Raw genomic sequence first — 17507 nt, 5'->3', positions numbered from 1 at the left:
CAGCTGAACTAATGTCTCATAAAGAACAACTATGACCTCAAGGGAATCTTGCAGGAGGGGCTAAACTGTTGAAGGTCAAAAAGAAGTTACAGCTATTTATACCAAAATTCCTGATCCTAAGTCATACTATATACATATATCATCCCTATCTTATATTGTATACAAGTCATATATACGTGGAAACTGTTTAAGCAGCAAATCCCACTATCATATTTTAGAACTTTTCAAGTAATTCCATCATGTTTAATGTAAGATTCAGCATACTGCCCATATGAATACAGGTAGCCCTTGAGTTACAACCACAATTAAGCACAAAAATTAGGTTGCTAAGTGAAACATTTAAGTAAATTTTACCCTATTTTACCATCTTTCTTGCCAGAGTTGTTAAGTGAATCATTGCAGTTGTTAAGTTAATAACACTGTTGTTAAGTGAATCTGGCTTTCCTATTGACTTTACTTGTCACAAAAACTGATCACTTGATCCCAGGACATTGCAACTGTCATGCATATGAACCAGTTGTCAAGCGTCTGAATTTTGATCATATGACCATGGGGATGCTGCAATGGTTGTTAAGTGTGAAAAATTGTCATAAGACACTTTTTTCAGTGCCGTTGTAACTTTGAACAGTCACTAAATGCACTGTTGTAAATCTGTACTATTATTCCCCACAGAAACAACAGCTTGATTACACTTTATGTAATCAAATGGGTGTCTACATGTGCAAAAACAATCTCACTTGCAGGAACATGGTGTTAAAGGTTAGGTTGATGAGAATTGCATACCTACTAACAAGCATTTTGGAGATGACTGGGCACAAAGCTGGTAAATCTGGTTTCCAAACTCCATTTCAACCTGAAAATTACTGGCTGACATTGACTCAATCCTATGCACCCTCTCACCTTTATCTCCCTTTTATCATACTGTGATCTCCCTTGTATAATACAGTGTAATTAATACTCAGAACTGCAAAATCCCAAAAAAAACAAAAAAACAGTCATTTGGAAAGTATAGATTCTACTTCCAGCAATTGTGGGCCTGTTCTAATAAAAACGGTCCCATCATGATAACATTTTTTAAAAGCAGGGAGTCTAACATTTGCTCTTCAGTAAAAGCACAAATCTCTGTACACTTAAAATACTATAAGAAGCCAGAGCTATCTGTTGACAAATGAAAATAAAAACTCTGGACAGATACCTTGCAATAGAGAGGAGTGGAGTCCTTAAAATTTTGTTTGGGCCAGGATCTGTCAAGTTCATCGTCAGTATATTTTCTGTGTTCAGAAAAATGGTCATGCTTTTTGGAAATGAGAAAAATGCTAGAAATATGCATAACACTGCATTAATGGAATGTAAGCGGCTTGAAGTGACCTGGGGGGTAATCAAGAATTGTATCAGTACTTTTTTTTTTTGAAAAGCTGATCCTTCTGGTCCATGTCTTCTTGAATTGTTACCTGTTTTTTTTTCTTGTTTGTGACACAGTAGATGTCCTGGTAGGATGGACAACTTAAGTCCTACCAGGTATGCAACCTAAGTACACTGTTTCACACAGACCTGAACTACTACCATGTCCAGACTAAATTACAAACCTTTTTTTTTTCAGGATATAGGCAAGGAAAGCTGAGCAGAAATAAAATAAAAATAAAATCAGAGAGCTTCAAATAACATATTATGCCTCTTAATCCTGTGATTAAAAAGTCAGAAAATATAGTTTGACAAGTACAATTAGCTTATTTTTAAGCATTATGCTTTTCTTCCAACACATTGATTTGCTAATAAGAGATAAAGAGCTGTGATTAAAAAAAAAAAACCTTATCTGTGAAGGCTCATAATATTGGATCAATATTAAATCATAGTGAATAATTCTGTCCATCTTCTCCAGTGCATAATTCTGTCCATCTTCTCATTCTTGTATCCAAGAATCATAAAATATGATAGCACTGCACCTGTTTATTCTCACTCATTCTTCTTTCTATAGCATAACCTATAGGACAACATTACATTGTGTGCCTTATGATGTCTGTCCCTTTGATTGTATGATAAATCAGATGGACTCAGAGAGTACAAACACTGTCAAAATGAAACTGAACATAGAATTCATACACTCAGAATCAGAACAGACTATGTCGCAAAACAATGAGATTTACATTGTTCATTAAAAAGATTATATCTTTATTTGAAGGATTTCAAAAGACGGATTTAAAAAGCACAAGGGTGCCCCTTAGTGGAATTTTAGCTCACATAAATAAGTGCAATGCATTACAATCTATTCAGAAGTACAGCAGTTCTTCATTTTATTTTATTTTGAGCACCTGAAGAAATCTACATTCATATTTTCTCCAACTACATTAATCACATCATAAATTATTCTTTTATTTTTTAAGTCAGTTTAATTTATTCATTTTTCCTTGTCCATATTTCTTTGGAAGAGAATATGTTCAACTTTAGTATCAGATTATAATTATATTAGCTGTATTTACCATTTTTATTAAGAGCAAGTATAGAGTGGTCAATAAACTTAATGGTTTAAGTTCTGGCCTTAGATTTGTCAAGTTTTAACCTTATTTCATTTATTTTAATTAGATAATTCCTTTAATAGATTGTAAGAATATATCTTGGCCTAAGCAAAGCATTTGTAAAGGAAGGTAGAGATGTCTTCGGAAGGGAGGTTTTCAAGATTCTGTTATTATACCCTATAACAACAAAGTAGCATTCCAGGAATCCTTATGGTTGAGAAAAGGTTCTCAAACTTTTCTTCACCCTGGACCCCCTTTAAATACCTTTTGTGGTCACAGATAATGGCCACGGACCCCCAAAACCTAACTCAAGATTTGAATCATAACATTTCTTCAAGCCTTTGCAGACCCCCTGTGATGACATTGTGCCCCCCCCCCATGGTTCCGCAGGCTGCAGGTTGAGAAACACTGCCTTATGGTACTTGTTTCTTCACCTGATCTACTTGAAGGACTGCCATCAACTTTGAAAGCCACCAGACCAAGGTGATCTCTAACATTCCTTTCCAGGATTAGACAATATATTCCATGATATTCTGATTAGCAACCAAGAGTAACCTAAGCGGGATGGCATTAACAATTATGTAGATATACAATTTTCCCAAACTTGTACTAAAAGACATCATCAACAAGTCCTAATCAAACTGGAGCCACTGTTTGTGGCTGAGTTCCAACAAGCTTCAGCCATAGATTGTCTATGTTTTAATATTTTCTTAATCATTTCGATAAAGGAATGGAAGGGATTTTTTTTTTTTGCAAATGATGCAAAATTAGATGGGATTTTGAGAAAGAGGTTTCAGAGATATTTGATAGGTTAGACAGGTTGAAAAATAATAGAATGAAATAGACAAAGAAACTTATGCACTTGGAAGACAAAAATTACATGCTCATATTATGGACAGAGATATTACTTATAAAAATAATTTTAGAATAGTTGATTGCAGACTGAATATTATTCAGCAGTGTAATATGGAAGCAAGAAAGGCAAATATAATTCTATTATATAAAGTATAAAAGTGTAATTTCCAGATAATTGGAATTAACAGTTACAGTATTCTGCATTGGTCAGACTCCATTTAAGTGCTGGGTCCTTTTCTAGCCACTAGATTTTAATAAGTTTCAGCTAATAGTTTTTCTGAAATGCAGATGAGAATGATTTAGAGCTAATAACTAATACAATGAAGACTAAAAGAATCTTGACAACACTGAAGGGAATAGAATCCTTCAAATATCTAAAACTTAAGATTTATTCTGATTTATTCCAGAAAGCATTTGAAAGTTTCTTGACATAAGCAACAGTCAAAATTTGTTCTGTTTTATTCCAGATAGGACAAGGAATAGTAGTTTAATATTAAAGGGCAGATTCTGGTTGAAAGATAGCCAAACTTTCATTGTCAGAGCAGTTTAATAATGGAATCCATTACCCAAAGGAATAATGGATTCCTTCTGCCTGAATGTGTGGGTTCTAGAGTAATCTGGATTCCTCCACTGAGCAAGTGGGGTAGATATGATGACCCTTCTAACTGGCAAGATATAAATTCAAGTCCCTATTCAGACACGGAACTCTCCAAGTCTTTGGTTCAGTTATTCTTTTTCAGGAAAAGATTCCTTGCCATTATGTAGATCAGTGGTTCTCAACCTGTGGGTCGGGACCCCATTTGGGGTTGAACGACCATTTCACGGGGGTCGCCAAACAACGCAGTCCGCCATTTTTTTCCCCTTTTCCTTTTATTCTATTGGCTTTTGAAAGCCAATAGAATAGACTCTCTTGAATAGAGAGACTCTCTTGAATAGAGTCTAATTCTATTGGCTTTCCAAAGCCAATCGGAATTGTCCAGGCTGTCTCTGCCCTGCTGAGCCCGCCAAAAGTCCCATTCTGCAAACGGTGCTGCACCAGCTGAGTAGTCCTCGACTTATGACCAGTTGAGTAGTCCTCGACTTATGACCGGTTGGGGGTCACGGCATTAAAAAGGTTGAGAACCACTGATGTAGATTAATATTCCTGAGAACAAGATGTGACATAAAATGCAATAAATAAAAATGTTTTATTTAATTTTAAATTCTGGCTTGCTCCCCGTAGGAAGGACACAAATCTTAGCATAATTGTAAGGTATTGCTAATTATTAAAATATATAGAACAAAGCTAAGGCTGCAGTTTTACTCACCTAATTATAATATTTGGTATAATGAACAATCTTGACATGTAAGTATAGCAATCTAAAGGCTTTTTATATAAAAATAATATATATGCATAATGCCTCTTAAAGCACTGTTTATGACAGAGGCTATAATTTGTATTTTGAATTAGTTTGTCAAAATGTTGAGAGTGGACTGAGTTCTCTATATTTCCAGTTCTGCTTAACCTTGTTCTTGGAAGAAACCAACGTCAGAGGTTTTTCTTTATTTAAGAGTTCAGAGTTCGAGAATGCCAGGAAAAGAGAAACTGATCATCTCTAAATAAATGATATACCGTGTAACGTACTGTAGTTTTTGTATTGCAGGGAGAAGAAAGGACAGACAAAAAAAACCAAAGAGAGAAGAAAGCAAAGAAACCAGTCAGGAAAACAGAGATCAGGAATCCAGACGTCAGAACAGAGATCCAGAGAACAAAAACAAAATGCAACTGAAGAAAATAAGGGGCCAGGATAAACAGCAGAAACTAGTTGCCATCAGCACTACACACTAGCCACCTTACACCACTGTTTAAGACTATTGCTGCTGCTATCACTACCAGACCCCACCCCCACCCCCAGGGTCGGTGTTCCCCAATTATCACCAATAGACATTACAAGTTATACTTAAACAACATTCCAATACTTATTATATTCTTCATGCAGTCAGAGTTTAATTGGAAGACTGACATGAAACAAGATTTTTGTTTAGTTTTTTTTTTCTTCTTTAAACGGGATACGTTCAACCTTATATTACATGCTTTCATGCATCTCTTAAGGGTGTTTCAGCAGGTGGCACTGCCTGGTTGATCTTGTCAGGCTTGGAAGCTCAGCAGGATGCAGCTTGGTCAAGTTCTATAAGATTGGCAAAGCGGTAAGCAAAACTGGGAAGTGATAAAAATAATCCAAAAAGGGAGTGGTAAACCAATTCTGTACTCTTGCTGAGAAAGCTACGTGGATGTGTCTCTGAAGTCACCAGGAATCAAGTGGATTCGAAGAGACTTTAGCTTTTATCTCTAAGGGTCAATTTAGAAGCTTGTATATAATTATCAATATGGTATAAAGTATAACAATATATTGGACGACTACTTTTTCTTCTGTAAAGTATTTTTTCAACCCATTCTTTATGAAGCAAAAATACCTAAGTAAAGATACAGTATCCCTAGGTGCATCATTACAATATATATGTTGCATATGAATTAAGAGAAGAAAGAAGAAAATGTCTTAAGAATTGAATCTTCAATACTGCTGTCTATCAGAACTACGTTCACTGGATTTTGCCACAGATTCGTATTGGAAATTCCAGACTAAATAGTTCTGAAGCTCTTAAGCAAAGGCACAAAAGAAATGGAAGCCTCAGTAAACACATTTGAAAGACAAACAATGGCATTAGGTAGCGCTATTATTTGCAAGATAGCAGAATATTTTCTATCAAAACTTTGATCATACAGCTGTTCTATGCTTTATATCATTCTTGTAACTGAAATCTTCCAGTGACTGACAAATTATATGGGGGGGAAAAAAGCAAAACACTGAGAGAATAAAGAACAGAGATGGGACATCACACAAATAGGACATTTGCACTGATGACTTTTTCATCCCTCTTGTAATTGAACATTGTCACAGTCTGCTTTGTAAATGGAGAAAAGTATGCTGTTCTTTAGAAATATTTTATCTAATAAACTAAGGCCACTTTACCAAATATACAGGGGAATATCCAATTAACTCCTCTAGCTGATGGAATGGAATGGAAGAACAGGCACAATGGTGGATATCATGCTATCAGCAGAGTGGGCAAGAATTCTTTAGGACTGGACAAAATAAATATTTGTACACTATATCTGAATTTACAGCATTTGCAGAAGCACAATATCACTCATTTTTCTTCTCTCACATTCAATGAGTGCCAAGATTGAGTTTATTCACTTGCTATGGACACAGACATGCTCTAATATTTTTCTGGTCTGTTTTCATAACCTGGCCTTTCTCAGTTCCCCAACCCATTCCCAAGGCCTTGAATCATTGTTAATGATACTCATTAGAGTGTGATCATCATATCTCCCTTATCTTGACACAGCTTTGCAACCTGGTTGACTAATTTGTCAGTGCTGCAATAAGGTGACCCATGTCTACTAGTTGACCTTAGGCTGATACTAGCATGCCTTCTTCCCCAATCTTCAAGGACTATTATGCTTTGGACAGCAGAACAGTCTGGTTCTTTAAAGTCAGGTCCCCTGTACCACATTTCTGCCAGATATCTGAGTCAATCCCCTATTCTGCTTATTGGAGCACCCTTAAACAGCAGCTAACCTGTGGTGGTAGGAGGGGAGGCACTGCAGGATAGCTATCTATCTGTGCTGCTTCGTGGTACACTCCCCATCATGTCTGTCAGTTGTCATTCAGGCAGGCTGCTTTGGAACATTGCTTTTTCTGGAATATCTCAAATCTGCTGATGATCACTCACCTACTGAACATGAGTTTAGCATTCTTCTAGAATAGCACTAAATCTGTCTCCAGTTTCATTCAGATACGGGTTTAGCAGACAACAACACTAAACTCATCCTCCAAAAAGGAGCCTATCTTCTGTTACTTCTTTTCAAATGCACAGAGAGAGAAAAAAAACACTTACTAGTCTAACCACTATTAAATTTGCTTCCTTCCCAGTCTTAGCCCATATTGACTTTTATAGGGAACTCCAACAATGCCTGCCTTAATGTGCCTTGTACACTGTGAATAAGTGTCAGCTATCTGTGGTAAATCCAGTCAGGACACAAACCACCACATTATTATGTTTAGACCATAATAATAGAATCCTGAAAGCCTGATACAATTTATCTTTCCTTCCCTCTTATATCCAAGAGTGTCAAGGTAGGCCAGTCCCGAATTTCTCCCTCAGACCCTACTGTTTATCTGGGCTTTATTCCTGTCCAATAAGGACAGTTTCATTTGTTGGCATCACGCCTGTATCAAAATAGGAATTGCTACTAAGGACAGTAGATTGTATGCCAGTACAAAGACATATGGGTTACACTTCAATTCAACCATGAGAAAGAACCCTAAATAAGCTATGGGCAGAACAATTCTCAGAATATCACAAATTAGGAAAATTAATTTCAATTGATTAATTTTAATACTACTTTATTTTGTGAAAGGCCATTTATTTATTTTTCCTCACAAAATAATAGGCCATCAGCTAGGAAATTGTTTTTGAATAGAGCAAATCAATTTGTTCTAACAACTAAAGCTAACCAGGATTTCTCTTGATCTTGGTCAGATTTTGCAGTGTTGTTTAATGAAATGTCAACAGTTCTTTTAATTTAATCATGTTTTCAACTGTATAACATAACTAGCACCTACTCTAGAGATTTCATTTCAAGTTACAGTATCTTGTTTCAAAAACTATTTTACTGACTATAATAATGATACAATTGATTTGGATATCCACCTTCCTTTTTCTTCCTACTTCAGTTTTAGTATGAAGATCAAGTGGCTTTGGAAATTACCCGATATTTGGCTTCCATATTATTAAATAAATGTAATATCCTAGTTAAATTAACTTAGTCTTGAAACTGAATGAGTTCACTATGATGATTAGGACTTGGCTTTTTCTTATCCTTGCCCTGAAATGGTAAATGTGAATGAGATTTTATAGCTTGGCTGGATCCCAACATTTAGCCACCTGACTCAGAAAATCTTGTCCATTCTTCATTTTCAGTATGTGATTTATGCTTCTCATATAGGAGACGAGATAGTTGCCTTGGCATGAACTAATGACGATTATGATTAACAATTTCTAAAAAGAAATGCAACAAGATTTCTTACAAGTGATGTCAACAATCACACTGCCATTGCCCCTGGCTGCATTTGTTAATTAATAGCAAGGTATCACAGGAGACAGAACACTGCTGATTAATGTATGCCTTGGGTGCAAAAAAAATATCATGGTATCATAAATGTCTCAAATGTGCTTTTTCAAAAGGCAACTAGACTATGTTTTTTCCTTGAGGAAGACATTTCGCCTCTCATCCAAGAAGTTTCTTCAGTTCTGTCAGAACTGAAGAAGCTCTTGCATGAGAGGTGAAAAATCCTCCTCAAGGAAAAAAAAAACATAATCCGGTTGCCTTTTGAAAAAGCATCTTTGAGACAACCATGACTGAGAATCTCCATTGACAGGTTATCATAAGGTTAGCATTACCAAAGAGTCTACATCTCAAGAGAAATCCCAGCTGCAATGTTTGTAATTGGAAAATGGGCATAAAAGTAATATTATTATTATAAACATGTATTAAAATCTTAATTTTAATCATCTCAATGTTGCTTTTTCATAGGATTGGGCATTTTCTAGTAACTAACAATTGTTTCTTCTATCTCACTTATGGCAACTGTGCTAATTCCCTAGAGTAGAGGCGTGTACAAACTTGAAAGCTACTGATTTAAACAATAATAAGAAATATTTGTATGTTACAGTCCTTTTGTAATTATTTCCCCCACTCAAGGCCACACAGGCAGAATAGCAATGCTATTACTGAGGAGAGGGGAATATCTGTATTTTTAATCCATTTCCTCCATTTTTAGTGGGATTTTTAAAAACCTGTATAGGTGTGCTAAAACTGTCAAAGCTGTGCCACTCCTTAGCTACCAAACTGTGATGGCACTACCTTGGTTTGTTGTACAGACTGGGGAGAGGAGGGAGTGCTAGAAAATCCACAAAGCCTACAGTTTCCCCAATCCAAGCCAAAACTCTGTAAAGATTTTAAAAAGAGCATTAATATCTGTTCCCATACATTTAAAGTGCCAGCTCCACTTCTACATTATTGTATGGGCAATTAGAAATGGAAATAACTATCTGCATCAACATATTCTTCAAATTTTTAATATAGTAGGACAATCAAATTTGAAAAACAAAATACCATGAGGAATTTAATTTTCCAAGGAATATTTTATAATTGTTGTCATTCACAATACTTCCTAGGGAAGCTGGATGTTGCAGTTCAGCAACGTGTTGAGACCCCTAAAGCATGTGAAGAATGACAGCAAATTTGTTGTGTTTTGTTTTTCAGAATTGATTATCCTATAATTTGGGAATTATGATTGACAGAGAATGTTTGCATGTCTCCAAATTAATATGCGAATCAGTGTATGTGACACTGTAGACATAAGGAATAATAAATTATTTTGATAATTACTTCCATTTCTATCTATCCATGCAACGCTGTGGAATTGGAGCTGGTACTTAAAATATATAGGAACAGATATTAATGCTCTTTACCTCCATCATTCCACTGTTGTTGAAATTATGTTATGTTATGGCATCAGATTTTTTTTTCTTTTTGCTTGTTATATTCTGCAAAGGGACTTATGCTTTGATATATGAAGACTTATGCTATGTAAGCCTCCATTAAACAATGCCTAACTTGTGTGCCCTAATCTACTGATTAAAAATTCTTCTGATGCCATATCATTTGTAATTCCAACAACAGTGGAAAGGAAGAGATAAAGGAGAAATGAAAAATATCAAAGCCAATTACAACCAAGATGATGTGATTAAAAATAAGCTGATTCAAATGTTAATTGTGCTAATTTTGCCATATTATCTGTATGAACCAAGTGCCATTAAAAGGGCTTAATGAAGGAAATGTTCAGCTTCCCACATATTTTTACCCATTGGCTCCATACACAGGAGAGGCAAAGTCTCACGTCATCAGACCAGTTGTGCCTCATACAACAGCAGATCTTCATTATTAGCTCCCAAAGAAACCGGCTATTATAGATTCTGCAATTTTAGGCCATATATGAGACCTCAAAAGGTTATATGTTATTAATTTTGCCAACTTAGATCAGCCGCAAAGCCAAAGGAATACAAAGCCAATTGGAAATTGAAACCTTAAACATGACTGGCTTCCAAAGACAGCATTCTGTGTCCCAAGCTTTATGGCAAACAGCATGCCAAATACAAGGACAGAATTCTACTTTGTCGTTATGCCCTACAAACAATACTTTAGTGCCAAAATCATCATATTTCATCACTATCGCCGAATACAGATTAGTTAAGGATATAAGGACAAAACAATTACGGCCTATTAAGGACAGGTTAATGGACAGCAATCCATTCCTATCAATGCCCGAGATGAATTCTTCATGATATATTGATACAATGAGTGCAGAGAGGGAAAAACTAATTAAGGTTTCATGTCCTATTGTGCAACATACTGCATATGCATAAGTGCATCCTAATTAGTCCCACTGAATCAATGTTACAAAGAGACAGAGGGCTTGAAAACAACCTCAGAAACAGCCACAGATGTTTCTCATTTTAATTATAACCAATATAACTGGCAAAACATCATTGTCATGGTTACATGTCACACGATTACTTTTAAAAAACAAGAGCCAGTGGAATGTCAAGGAAACGAATGGACCAAGTAGCCCTGGACCCTTTTTCATAATAGTCATTGTTGGCAATTCTTGAAAAGAAAGTCTTGGATGCCTTGCTTCTTGCTGACTTTGATTCCCTTTGCACAAAACTCTCAGGCTTTTATGTCACTAGACATCTGAAACGTTATATAGGACTCTAGAGACTGAAACTGCCATTTCTAATTAGGATTTCAAGATTTAGTTTGGTAACCAAAAGATTTCATCCAACTCTTTTTAGTTTTTCAGAAATATCATGTTTTATAATTCTTTTCTACAGAGTGCAAATATGTTTTAACAACTTAATAAGAGCCTGCCAGCTCAACTCTTGTCTAAGCCCAAGGCCTGGGGGAAGAGCCAGGTTTTCATGACCTTCCAGAAGCCTAAAATAGTAGGGATACACCAGATGTCAGGTAGGATGAGCTGGAATGGCTAGAGCTTAATACCTCCAAGATCGCAAGAGATGACAACATTTAAGGGAGTTCACCCACCCTATTTAACCTAGTAGGATGGATGAGATGGAGAGATGGTCCCATGTGCCATGTAGGGCTTTAAAGGTGATTAAGAAAACTGGCACTTTGAATTGCACCTGGAAAGCAACTGGGAGCCAGTACAGCTCACACAGTAGTGACATAACTCGTGAACCATGGAACACCCAAAACTATGTGCCACTAATTTTTGAACCAAATTATCTTCAAGAGCAGCCCTGTGTAGAATACATTGCAGTAATCCAAATGGGAGAAAAGGCACGAGTGACTATGAGCAAGGGACCCCTTATGAATGCTTCAATGCTTTGCAGCACTGTAATAAAACGTGTTTGTAAAAATTGGTGTTCTATTTGCTTCCGTTTCTCCATAAAATGGTAAAGATGGTGAATACAGTGTTGAAAAACAAAGAAAACAGAGCCTTTTTTAAATGGGGGGAATTAAAAAAGGGGCAGATTTGAGAATTATATCTTCAAATTTAGAGTTTATACAATCTGGAAAACTTAAGGCCCCACTCTTTCGCGTTTTGCAATGCACCTACTACTGTACCAACACAAAAGAACAACTCTATGTATGGCAGAATAAAAAAAATGTTTTTGCTAATTTACTATTTTACCATGCATACTTTCATCTAAGTCTATCTATGGATAAGCCAATCCTTGAATTTTTAACTGAAATACGATGAAAAATGCATTGTGGAGAAGTCGACACATTTTTGTCGTATTTGGATTAAAAATCTGAGGGTCTGGTTATCCTCAGATGACTTATAATACATACAGGAAACATGTATACTTTTTAAAAAGTATTGCTTTAAGTGTATTTTGGCATCTAAGATTCTCAGTTTATCCATAAATTTATATAGTATAAAAGACATATTTCTTCTTTCATAGCAAAGTATGTTTAAACTAAGGTGTCAGTTTTTCATTATAAAGGAGGCAGGTAAGTAGACCAAAACTCAACACAAAGCCTTTGTTACAGAAAACCTTTCATAGTGATCTTCATAATCATAATCTTCAGCTGATTTTCAACAGCATTGCCAGATTAGATTTTTATTAAAATTGATTTTTTACAATCCCATCTTTATTACTGTATAAGTAATTCACAAACATATATAAACATGTATATTACTCCTTCATGTTGAGTTAAGAAAAAATATCTGGCCAAAAATCGCCCATTTGTTTTTTGTTAATGTCCCTAAGGTGGAAAAAGAACTCAAGTCTCCTGGTTTCTAGACCAGCACCTTAACTACTACACAAAATTGGTTCTCTGTGGTACTCTGTTTCTTTCTTTACACACACACATACACACACACAAAACCATAAAAGATAACAGGAAATCCAAACAACTCCCTTGCTTTGTTATTTTTCACCAGAAGAATACATAGGGTAAAAATGTATGCTGATTATTTCTTTGTACCCAATTTATGGGGAAATGGCCAAATAAATGAAACATGATGATAATGATTGATGATGATAGATGATGACAATGGATGATGATATTAAAAATTAGAATCTGTTGCCAGAAAACCTTCTGGATTTTTCTTTTCAATTCTTAAAATAAATTATAAATCTCAAGTAATCAAATTAACATTTTTCTCTTTAGTAATCATAAAAATCTGTCTTTTCAATGACCACTTTCTGGCCTGAATACTGGAAGCAGTATTTTAAGTCTTAGTCAAACTCTCATTGTTTCCAACAGTTTTTATGTTTTTAAACAATCAACTTTCCTGTGAGCTGACAGCAGTGAGTACGGACCCTAATCTTCCTTCATACTAAACTGAAGTCACATATCTGCCATATCTGTTGGGGGGGATGTGCAATCTAGCAACTGCTATGCTCTTTGCTGTATCTAACATTGTGTAAAACAAAGAAACTACTTGCCCCCCAAAAGGTGTGCCAATGTATTATTGCATGGCTAACTCCCTGAATTGTTACACTTATTACACAACAAAGTACTATTCAGTCAGGGTCTGCCTACAATATCAGTGATTAAATGCATTCTGAAGGCTCATCAACTACAGCTAACATTCAACAAATTAACCAAAAAAACCCCATAATTATATTCATGTTTAAATGCATCTGAAACTCAACAATAGGGAACAAGATGAAAGCACAAAGAGATTTCATACTGTGATGTTCAGCAAACCACTCTCACAGCATTTCAACAGAGTACTAGTAATGGTCTTTCCAGCTTACACACTTAAGAGTAGCAAGTGGGCACTGGGCAATCAATTTCAGAAGCCCTGGTCCTCTTTCTTCAGCAGCAAAGCATAACCCACAATAGGTCTTTTAGCCTCAGCCATGCACTTAAGTAACTGAGGTTTGTCCCAGAATTCTATAACTAACAGCAGCAATCTCCTACTGCGGATGTACTGACCAGACTGGATAGGTTTGGGGGGAAAATAACACAACAACCTATAAATCATAGCACTTGGAACAGTTGGAATGGTGCTGCTTGAAAGAGCTGGGTTTTGATCAGAGATGAAACAAAACCGCATTTTGTCCCAACTGTACAAGAAAACTCTCTGAACATGCTTTATTTCAAGCCTGGAATATGTGAAATAGCACTTTTGAGGTTGAAGCATTTTGTCTGTGCTATGATTCCACAGTATAGACAGAATGGCCAAGAACCACAGGTTGCCATTATGTGCAATCTTTTCTGATCTTCATGCTGCTTTTCACTGAAGATATTTTTACAAATTCTGTCCATGTTCTTTTAACTATAATTATATTCACATAAATTTTGAAGATTTTTTTTTTCTCATCACTTAGAAATATGTGAAGTCTAATATAAAAGGACAAGCTTCCTCAGCAAGGCACTATATCTACAAACCAGAATTGTTCTAGTTTTTTGATATCTCATGTATCTTAGGAACAAATCAACCAACAAAAAAAAATTGTATCACTACTAATTCTACAATACAAATCAGTGATTCATCAACAAATTACTGGTAGTAAGCTGAAGTCTAAATTTAGATATACACCATCAACATTTTTCTTTTTTATTACTATTTGCTCATTAATATTTTGCCTGGAAACATCTGACTGCAAATATAACTTGAATTACAAGTCAAATAAAGATGTGTAAAAGACAAGAGAACTGACATCTGAATTGCAAAAAAAAAATACTTAAAACAAATGTTAATGGATATTTTTGTAAATATTGTCTTTGTAAACAAAGACACTAATGTAGATGAGACAAAATCATAGTCAGTTGCCAAATTTATTATGAGAAGAGAGTTATATGAATATTAAGCTCACACTGATACAGTATTATTTAATTAAAAAATTTGCTATAGTGGTATTTAATTCTGTGATTCTGATACTGAGAGCAAAACAAAACAAAAATCTGATTGGTAAACAACTAAACCATATAAGAGTAGAGAATGCCTGTAGAAACAAAAACAATTTTAATTTTGGACACAGTTTACAATTTCTACCAGAGTGATGAAATCATAATATTTGCAAAAAAAAGTCAGACTGATAACGGACATGGCAGCAGCCTAATTAAGATACAGCTTGGGTCAAGAAGACAACTTCTCACAGGAATCTATAGTCTTTGAAAAGACTATAAAAAGCAATTTTAGAACCTTCCTTCTTTGATTTGTTGCAGTGGCAGAGAAGTTCCTTCCTAGTAACATCAGAATAATCATTTGTGTCAATGCTACTATTTATTCTACAGTAGATAAGTCAAGTAAATGTTTGTGACATTTTGATAGATGCTGTATTTTCATAATTAAAACACTATTTAATGCAATCGGGGGAGTCCTTGGTACTCTCTGAGTTTGGTTATTTCCTTGCAGACATTTCATTACCCAAACTAGGTAACATTATCAGTGCTTGGTGTAGAGAGCACATGTCAACCCTAAGCTACAAATGTTCTTCTTTATTGGTAAGGCAACCGGGTTCTGAAAATGTACAGCTTTTCTACTTTGCATTTACTAATGAAGATTACTTAAAACATTATTTTTAGGCCACAGAAAAGAGCTAATTTTAAATATATGCACCTTATTCCATTACACATTTTAAATATTCATTCTCTTAACAATGCAGCTCTATTTTTCCCTAAGAGTTTGTATGATAGATAACTATTTAAGTTGCCTCTCCTTGGCACATCAACAATTATCAACGTGACTCAAAAGCTGTCCTACCAAATTATATCTGTAACTATGGCAGCTAAAGTAATTGTGAGACACCAAGGGGAAATATGATGAGGAAGGGAGGGAGATCAATTTGAAAAAGCAGGGAGTAGTTTATTTAAAATCTTACAGCATTTCATTAAAATGCCCAGTTTTTCTCTTGACATCTTCTAATACAGGAATCAATGAATAAAACTGCAAAATCAAATGAGAAATTCAACTCATCAGAACTCTTCTCCAACAGAAAGCCCCCTTACTTCTTAGCAGATTCAGGGGTTAATAAACCCATACTTTCTTCTAGAGTGTCTATGGAGATTTCAGTCATCCAGGTCATAATTGTCCCAAAGATGCTTTTTCAGGAGGCAACTGAACTTTCTTGTTTTTCTTTGAAGACGTTTTGCTTCTCGTTCAAGAAGCTTCTTCAGCTCTGAGCAAATAGTGGGGAATGGAAGGATTTATATTCCCGGCAGACAGCTGGTCATGTGCATTCTTTTAGAGCAGGGGTGTCAAACTTGCAACATCACGTGAACTGGCAATTTGACACCCCTATTTTAGAGAGTAGTTGGGGCCATTTGGAGGTTTTCTATGTCCTCAGGTATCCTTTTTTCTAGGGCAGGACTGTCTGGCTCAGGAATTCTGGGAGTTGAAGTCCACAAGTCATAAAAGAGCCAAGGCTCCCCACCCCTATTCTAGGGGATTGTCAGGTTCCCTAAAGAAAGATTTAAACTTTGATTAAGCTTTTCAACAATTTAACATAGCAAGTCTACAGCAAGAAAGGATTAGGGTGTGACCGGAAATGAATTGTTGCCTACAGCTGCAGTTCCTACATTTAACATTTGAGGCCAAGTCCCAACCTTAGATCCTCTCTGGTTCAGATCTGGTGGCCTCCCTATCAAGTAACCGGCTTACATTTTTTACCCTCAGATCTAAGTGGCAGTTGTTTGTTTACATTTTCTTTATTCCCACTCTGTGAAACTTCAGGTTGTAATATAACCCTACTGCTATGCTACTCATCAAGGATGGCATACTAATTTCGTTTGCTTCTGAGAGCCTTTTATTCTTCTTCTGCATTTATTCTCTCAGTGTTCATCACCTGAGAAACTGTCCCTGAATACAAGCATTGCAGAGTTGAACTTGTTTTCATCGTTCAAGGTACTTTACTAACATGAACTCAGAAACATCAACTCAAGTTTTGTTCTTATGACTGTGATATAATTTGGGAGCTCAGGCAGCCCTAAAATAGACCCCTGCTTTCGCAAAGGTGTAAATACAGAAATGGCTATGTGCAATTGACACCCATATTGCAAAATATTCCAGGTAAACAAGAACAAGATCTGCGAAACAAGGCCGGCACGCATTACGTTATAAGAGCTTTGTTCGTCTGCTTTCAACATGCCACAACTAAGCTTGCAACTTAGGCATCCTTCCTGGGAGGCTGGTACTATCCAACTCAAGGGACCTTCTTAACGATGCTTGCAGAGACGTTGACATTAAAAGTTATCACATCTCCTTGGGCTGCATTTAAGAAAGAAGGCTTTCGGTTCCTTTCCTTCCGACCCTCCACCCCGACTCCCACCCCCACCCCACCTCCCACCTGTCGCATCGCATCAAGGCTTCCCGCAAGCACGAGCGGCAGCTTGCCCGCGGGAGGGAGAAGAAAGCTCGCGCCAAGAATCCTCTCTCTTCCCCGTTCCAAGTGTCACACCGAGCCGGCTCCGCCTCCAACGCCTTCCCCCCTCCTCCTTTGCGTCCTGACGTCAAAGCCGAGTTCAAACGTTTGCTCGCGTCCTCA

At 36.2% G+C, this 17507-nt stretch overlaps 1 protein-coding gene across 2 annotated transcripts in view; it reads left to right on the top strand.

The window, feature by feature from the left end:
• The window catches only part of RSPO3 (R-spondin 3), a 56274-nt gene extending 49889 nt beyond the window's left edge, over positions 1–6385 (top strand). For both annotated transcript variants that reach the window (XM_039325139.1, XM_039325149.1), the window contains exon 5: positions 5012–6385. In XM_039325139.1, the coding sequence (XP_039181073.1) occupies positions 5012–5196 (185 nt within the window). In that variant the 3' untranslated portion in view covers positions 5197–6385. The remainder of the gene's footprint in view (positions 1–5011) is intronic.
• The last annotated feature ends 11122 nt before the right edge of the window (positions 6386–17507 follow it).

Source organism: Crotalus tigris, unplaced genomic scaffold (genome assembly GCF_016545835.1).
Source record: "Crotalus tigris isolate CLP2741 ecotype Arizona unplaced genomic scaffold, ASM1654583v1 scf7180000017611.44802233496:7321179, whole genome shotgun sequence".
Taxonomy (NCBI): Eukaryota; Metazoa; Chordata; class Lepidosauria; order Squamata; family Viperidae; genus Crotalus; species Crotalus tigris.
This window is presented reverse-complemented; position numbering and strand designations above follow the sequence as displayed.